This window comes from Xenopus laevis, chromosome 2L, assembly GCF_017654675.1.
Source record: "Xenopus laevis strain J_2021 chromosome 2L, Xenopus_laevis_v10.1, whole genome shotgun sequence".
Lineage (NCBI taxonomy): Eukaryota > Metazoa > Chordata > Amphibia > Anura > Pipidae > Xenopus > Xenopus laevis.
Window position 1 is genome coordinate 144,167,114 of NC_054373.1, and position 8,564 is coordinate 144,175,677.

Here is an 8,564-nt window from a genome sequence, read left to right on the forward strand (position 1 = left end):
TACATTAAGTAGGAGAAATAACAGCCTACCAGCAGTAGATGTTGCTGGGCCCCACAGCAAATTAATTTTAGGGCCCCAAACATATCCAGTGTTTTTCCTGTTTTACCAATATATGTTCAAATTGCTCATCAATGAGAGCCTCATGGGGCCCCCTGTACCTCCTGGGCCCCCCTGCAGCCGCAGGGTCTGCTTCCTCTGTAGTTACGCCCCTGCCTACCAGAAAGTAATTCCATCCTAAAGTGCAGGCACAAGTCACATGACTGGGGCAGCTGGGAAACTGACAAAATGTCTAGCCCCATGTCAGATTTCAAAATTGAATATAATAAAATCTGTTTTCTCTTTTGAGAAATGGATTTCAGTACAGAATTCTGCTGGAGCAGCACTATGAACTGATGTGTTTTGGAAAATACATGTTTTTCCATGACATTATCCCTTTAAATGTTTGACACTGGCAGGCACTGGGCAAATACCCATTTTGCTTGTTTATCAAAAAGGCCCTGGGTGGGGGGGGCACACTCCCACTGCAGCCACCTGGCTGGTATTTCACAGACCTAGCCAATAAAAATGACGCTTGTTGCTAATGTTATTGATGATCAAATAAAACATAAGAATGTAGTAAGGCCGGTATGTTTCGCTCATTATGTGTGTGTGTGAGTTAGGACCGTTGACTACGCTATTGTCACAGATCGTTTAATTGCAGAAACTCAATGAATCATAACACAGGTTGGGGATTTCAACGGCATGAATCCATATCATACCACCTCTATATTATTACTGCACACAGTTAATCAAGCTTCCGCTAGGTGCCTTTCAGTGTGGCGCTAGGAGGCGCTCTTTCCATTACATTTCCTCATCTCGTTTGTCTCCCCTAGTCAGTGTTTCTTCCTTTTGGCAAGATAGGCAGGGCACACTATACTGCATGCCACTCTCTATGATTCCTGTAGCGCTAATCAGTCACCTTGGGTCCTCCATCATTACCTGGCAGACGTTAGCTCGTTAAGTGGCAATGGAAACGGTGCGACGGATCGTGAAGGGGACTTTATTGCTCGGCTTTTGCACTGGTATTGGCGGCGTTCTGTGGGTGCTTGTGGCGCCCGGAAAAGAACGGAGGTTGGAGATGCGTAGGGTGAGTTCGCGTCCTCGCCTACCTGCCCTGTCGTGTTTTACATAACAGACGCACACTGTAGGCGCATGCTTTACGGCTAGTATGGGAAAGAGAAACAATCACTGTTCTTTGAAATTTTCTAATATAATATCTTCCTCATTAATAATAAACGTAATTAAACATAAGTTTTAGATACCTCCCATAATTTTGGAAGTAAAAAGAGGGACGACATTTTTTTCGCACGTAGAACATACATTTTGACCACGCCCCTTTATGTGACCACACACCTAACTACCATGTTAATTTTACAACATTTGGCTGGTTATGAAAGTTTGAAAATATGTCTCCTTATCTAAACTGTTTTTTTTTAGCCTTAAAATTGTTACAAAGTATCTTATTTGCACCTGTTACCTGTTCTGGGCTCTCTGCTAAAAGCTAATTAAGTCTGGCTGTTCAGTGCAGAGAAAATAGGGACTTTCCAGTACAAATGAGGGACTGCAGGTTGAGCTGTCAAAAGAGGGACTGTCCCTCTGAAAAAGGGACAGTTGGGAGGTATGATTTTTATCAACCAAGTGGCAACCCTAAATTCTCATACAGAACTACTGAAGAGCTCAGTTCCTATAGCTAATGGCACACACTGGGGGTCATTTATCAACACTGGGTAAATTTGCCTATGGGCAGTAACCCATGGCAACCAATCAGATTGCTGCATTCATTTTTCTACTTGCAGCTGGCTTTAAAAATCGCTGATTGGTTGCTCTAGTAAACTGCCCATATGCAAATTTGGCCAATTTTTGCTGTGTCAGGCAAAATAAAACCAAAACTCTCAAGAAAAACATTCCAGTCTGCTATTAATTAATTAAAGTGAACTTAAAATACTAGAATAATCTTTATTTATTGAGATTCTGACTATTATATAAATTTTGGCTAAACGTTCCCACAGATATATAGAGAAAATAGAGAAAATATAGCCTGAAAACAAACCACAAGTGTAATATGCTAATTTTAATGGGTGTGTTGTTTTAATTGTACTCACTATATAAGACAGAGAGCCAGGAACAGACTCCACCTCTGATGAAGTGCCAAAGAGAGGCACGAAACGCGTCTGGTGACTAGACACGCTATGGTTTAGTTGAACAGTCTCAGGAGAATGCCTGTCTGTGTTTTTAAAGATGCTTGGAAATAAAGACTTTTTTTTTATCTTAATATCCCGTGGTTGGCTCCAGTCTATCTATTGCTATTAATTACCCACGCTTCAATTCATTTTGAGGCTGGATTGGAGCAAATCAGTTAAAATACTTTGTATGACAGTAGCCTGTCAGGTTTTATCAAGAGAGCATGTTTCTGACCCCTTGTAGGAAACATTAGTGATTCACTGATTAAAACTTATAGGGATTGTTTAACTTCAAATGAACTTTTAGCACGATGCATGATTATTTGTGGTTTTTGGGTTATTTGGGCTTTTTATTCAGCAGCTCTCTAGTTTGAAATTTCAGCAAGGGTTGCTAGGGTCCAAATTACACTAGCAACCACACAATTTCAATAAGATACTGGAATATAAATATGAAAGAGACTGAATAAAAAGATATGTAATAAAAAGTAGCAATAACTACATATGTAGCCTTAATGAGTTGTCTTTAAGATGGGGTCAGTGACTCCCATTTGAAAGTTGGAAAGAGTTAGAAGAATGAAAAAAAAAAAAAAAAAAAAAATATATATATATATATATATATATATATATATATATATATATATATATCTATCTATCTATGTCTGCAATCATGAGGTAATCTATGTGGTTTCCAGCTGCACAATATATTTATGAAACCTAGGTGTGACATCACTTAGGACTAAACTACATGGGAGATTTTGATCAAATTTCGTGGGCCAGTCTTCATCTTACTCACAAAATCTGATCCCATCTACTGTCATGTAAGACAGATCACATAAAGTTGGATTGTGTGTTTTGTTCATGCATTAACAGCAATAGTCATTGTATTTTAATGAGCAAAGAAACTCTTTCAGACACCATCAGATTTAATTTTTGCAGATGATGTGTTCCCCTCGAATTGTCGTGTCAGATGGCAAGCCTTTCATGTAGTTTACACATCAGAGTTTCCCATCAGTCCCATTATATTATGACCCATGCAACTACAGCTGACTTGTAGGATGTGATCTATCAGTCTGACACCATCCTACAAAATCTCTTGTGTAGTTTAGCTCTTTGGCACCATGTATACAGACTAACCCTATGTTTTTGCATAGTTAAAGGAAATATAATTGCCTGTTTTGTATGCAAATGTGTATGTTCAATGTGTATACCCATTTATTGTACAACACTGTGGAACATGTTGGCGCTTTAAAAATTAATTAACAATACATGGTAGTAATAAAAAGGGTTATGCTGCTCCAATGTCAACATCCCCTGTAATATGCCATGTGGTTTCAGACCAGAACTGTGCAGAAACTGAGTAACCGGGGCTAATGTACTGGTTAAGCTTTGTGCTGTAGTCTGCACAGTGTATTCATGTGGTACTACTACTTAGGGTCGGACTGGGGGGGGATCAGGGCCTCCGCAACCCCCAAGGGCCCCCCTCCCCAGTTGCAGGCCCCCCTCCCCAGTTGCAGGCCCCCCTCTGCCCTCTCCCGCCCCCTCGCGGCACATACCTATGTCGGGCTTGTTTGTGGTCGGGGCAAGATGATGGAGTGGGTGGGGCAAGATGATGGAGTGGGCGGGGCAATATGCGGAGCGGGCGGGGAAACCAGGCGGAGCCGGTCAACCAGGTGGAGGTCAGGAGTGGAGGTCAGGAGCGGAGGGGGAGGAGGTCACACTATGTGTAATGGGTCTGGGCCGGCGGGGCCCATCGGGGTTTTTCCTGGCGTCCCGCCGGCCCAGTCCGACGCTGCTACCACTTAACATTTAGTTCAGGTTCAGCACTGAGACTGCAGAAAGAAACTCTCCCCATGGGCTTACAGTGAAACTTGCTAGAGACGGAAGTTCATGGGCTGATTTACAATAAATCTCAAAAGTAATCTAACCAATGTTTATGCATAATTTTCCTACAGAATTACCCTGAAGCTAATCCAGCTATGTTAGCAGAGGCGCATAAACGTAATGAGATGGTTCTTAAGGTAATTGAAGAGTCTGCTAAGACAAACGAGAACATGGCCAGGAGGTCCCCATGGAGCTCATGAGTATAAATTAAGTTGATAAGCCTGGAAAAGATCTGAATTCCTTCTCTGAAGTTGCTGAAGCTCTGGATGAAGGAAGTTGAGCTGACACTACTTTTTTGGGAGGAGCTAAGATGTACGGGTGTACAATAATGTTGGCACCTCTTGGATTCAAGCATCACGAGCTTGCTGCCTGTATAGCAGTATCTATCATGTTTGTGCCCTTTGCAATTAATTTGTAACTGATAAATACTAAGAATGCTGATTTCTTTCTCAATATCTGTATGCATTCCTACATTTTTGCTCAGTTTTTAAATAAAAGGTTACTCTTTATCTTATGGAATTTGCCTATTTTCATGTGCATGAAAGAAGATGGTTGCAATATCCAAATTATTTGTTACATTTAATGAGACAATAGTACTTGCTATACTTGATCATTTTATAGTTACATTTTAATCTATAACACTTGGTCGAACAAATTCTGTTGTATCAATTCCATGGAAGCCGCTTTCTGTAGATCTTATGACATTTAAATCATCACTGTTGTAAACTTGACATGAAATAAAAGTTCCTGCTCGTGAATGCCTTTCATCAAAATGTTTATTTCTGAAATGGCTTTTGGTATGCAAACATTTTTATTTCAAGGTACTCACACAGAAGCATTTCAGTCAACCTAGAGCCAAATAAAGTCTTCCAAAACTAGCAATTTACTATTCAGACTATAACTCTTATTAGATACCCCTTTTCACTTGTTTATGTAAATACTCATAATAGAGCCCGCACTCCTTTTGGGGAAAATAATAGTGTTTTTTAATAGAATGCAGGTTAGACGTGGATGGCTATATTGCAATAGCCCTGTTCTGTTTGTATACTTTCTTATAGTTTTATTAGACAATATTTTAGTTAGGTACTCGGGCTCTGTGTTACCATAGTCCGTGTAAAGACTTCTTTCATTGGGGTTGTCCATCACCCGGGGCTTTGAACTAGGTAAGTAAAACAGATATGGGCAAATTCTAATAATTATTCTGACATGTTTTGGGGGCAGTATTCATTAAGTTGGCACTACATTTGTTCTACCACATGTTCTGTGGCTATAACACATGGGGGCCGATTTACTAACAATAGAATTTCTATTTTTTTCCACGAAAAAAAATTTTCCAGTGAAAATTCAAGATTTATTAAGTGTAAGAAACCTCTAATACAAAACTTTGACAGGTAAACATTGTCGAGGTCCTATAGAAGTCAGTGGGAGATGCGCTGATTCTACTGGACCGTTTTTAATCAATTCAGACATTTAGAGGTTTTCCAATTTTTTTAGCTAGGAATTGAATGAAAAACTTTTTATCGTTCAGTTATATTCTGTCCGTACGTTTTTATTTGGATATTAAAATAAATTTCATGACATTCGTGGTTTTCGAGAAAGTAGCCTGTCAGGTTTTCCGATTTCACTTCGTGACTTTTGGCGCATGCGCAGTAGATCTGTACCGGCGAAATGCTCCTACTGCGCATGCGCCAAAAATGCCGGTCAAAGCAGGAAGAAGATCGCTTGGGAGAAGATGTCGTCTGTGAACTGGACCTACGCAGAGGGGTAAGTAACAAGTTAGGGGCATTTGCCCAGCGGGACAGGTAGGCCAGGGGGGAGGAGGGAGGGGAAGCAACACATGGGAGGGGGGATGGGTTTTGCGCCCAGGGGGTTTCCTTCTCCTTTAATACATAGGCCTCATGGTGTTGGCACTCGCAAAAACACCTTGCCATGTGTTCTGGTACTTTCTTTTAGATAAAATTGGCACTGTATTTATCTTGCTGTGAAAGACGGTGCATTTGTGCAACTATGTGCTCTGGGGCATTATGTTTTCTTTTGGGGGCAGAATTCTTTATATTCTTGTATTTACCTTCCTCAAACATAAAGATCACCTATAAAAAAAAAAAAAAAAAAAACAGATCAACTGAACTCAATAATGTATTGTGCCTAACCATATATTTTTTTTTGAGAAAGAATCAATCAGCAAGTTTACAACTGCAAAATCTTAAGAGACTGGCCAGTTAAATGTTTTTCCAAATTTTTCCACGATTAGACTGGAAGTGGTGGTTCATGCTGCCTGCAATACAATGGTTGGCATTTTGTCACTAGAGTGGGTGATAAAACACCCTGTGTGTCATTGCCCTTCCTATCATTTAATACTATTAAATGGAGAACACACCGTCGCTAAGCAAGAATGTATGAGTGTAGACTGGTGGACCTTGGTCTGCTCTGTGTGTATCAGTAGCTTTTTTTTTTTTTTTTTTAAATCCGAGGGTTTATTGAACTTTTTATTTTACAAATATGAAATAAAAAATATGCATTGGATACATTTGTATTTAAGTGCTACAATTAAGTGACATCAGTGACAGTAATGCCCCTAGGTATAACCAGGCTAACATCATATAGGTTTTTCAACCTGACAGATCAGGATAAAGGAGGTTGGGACTTGCTGGATTCATGTCTATATTGTGACTAGGGTACTGGCTGTCATGTATTGAGTCCTGGATTACAATTTGAATCACCATTTAAGACAGTATCATTTTGTCTGATTGAGTTTTCTGGAAATACAACACAGACTTGGGTCTGGCAGATTCTCTGCCACTACAGAAATGCCTAAAACCACCTAATACGACTTTTATATAGAATTTTTAGCACATAAAAATGGTCAATGTGTATTTTGGGGCCACATACCATTTCTGCCAGTCGTGATGGAAGCGGACATACAGTTTAATGCCATGTGACATTATATGAAGAAATTAAAACAGGCTAGCCAACTATAGCAAAATTATAAAAACAAACTTTCAGTATGTGAATGATATTTTCATGATTTGGAAATCAGACCAGATAGCGTTTGTTGGAAATGATTAATTATATTAATTCCCAACATAATATAGTTACATTGGCTGCTGATTACTGAAAAAAGGGCATTATCAGGATATGAGTTACAAATATCCAGAGAAGAACTGAAACTGAATCGTTTATTGAGACATGATAGCTACCTTACCCTGAGTACTTAAAAATTAATTTCCAACAGAATTGCATTTAACAATGATACCTTTAGAAATACTGTTGACTTTGGTTAAGAAATTCATAGAAAGGGGTAAGACAAAGGTACATTACTTGCATTTTATAAGGAAATCTCAGTGAATGAAAGGAGAGATTTGTGGAAAGGACAGAATGAAATCAAGAAGGAAGATGGAATACAATTTGTGAAATAATATTGATCTATGAGAAAGGGCTCTTACACATGAACATGTTCTTGTGGATTCCCTGTGGTGGCTTTTATATGCATGTAATGGGGTGAACCAGATGAAAGTGTGATATGTGAAAATTTTGTTATCTTGTGTATGAAAAAATGTGTTGGTTTAATTTAGTTTAGTTGTAATTTCTTCCCCAGACACTAGAGGCCACTATAGAGCACAGAAGGGCTATAAAGGGAGGTGCCTGTCCAAGGTGAGCAGTCTTGATGGGAGGGAGTGACAAGAACATCAGCTGATCGGTGAGTGAAGACATCATTGACTGGTAGGAAAAGTTAGAATAGGAAAGATCTTAAGTAAATCGAGCACTAGGTGCACGAGATAGTGAGGATAGCAGCTGTGGCCCCATCAAGGAGGAAAGTAGAATTAGTTTCCTATGGGCACTCCGTAAGGAAGGGAATCAGTGATAGTTTAGGACAAGGTAGGAAGAACACCTGAGTCTCTGGACAGGAATTGGATGGAAAAAGCGTCCTAACCTGGAAGAGTGGAGGGATATCACCCAAGATGTATCGGGCCACTATTGGAGAGTGGGTGGATACAGGTATCGGGCCACTGTTGGAGAGTGGGTGGATACGGGTGGAGCATATATCGGACCACTAGTCAGTTAGGTGTGATCCAAGATCTTAGGAAGGTGTGCCTACTCTGCCGTGATTCCTTGAAGTAATTGTACTGAAAGTGTTTTGAGTGTCCTGGTGTTCATATTCCAAATAAATATCTTCTGTTTCATTTTTACATCAAGTCTCGTGTGGTGAGTAAAAATTGGGTTAAGTTCCCCTTTAAAATCTGTAAGCCCCTCCCACATGCATTCTGCAGGGGAACGCATGAGATAATGCATGTAGGAGTTCAGCCCTACACTTATAGCATGAAAGATAATGAACTGGTAACATTCTGTAAATATCAGGGGTTCACTAATTGCAGAATATGGATGGATCCTATCATGTTTCAGTAAATGTACATTCAGCCAAATTGTAATTACCTAGTGTTTCTAGTCTTCATGTGCTGGAAAAAT

General features: G+C 39.8%; 1 protein-coding gene across 1 annotated transcript; it reads left to right on the plus strand.

The window, feature by feature from the left end:
- Nucleotides 1-968: 968 nt before the first annotated feature.
- Nucleotides 969-4,858, plus strand: uqcc3.L (ubiquinol-cytochrome c reductase complex assembly factor 3 L homeolog). The gene is given in 2 exon segments (NM_001095683.1): nt 969-1,126; nt 4,172-4,858. Coding segments are annotated over 2 exon segments (249 nt in total). The 5' UTR covers nt 969-1,006; the 3' UTR covers nt 4,301-4,858.
- The last annotated feature ends 3,706 nt before the right edge of the window (nt 4,859-8,564 follow it).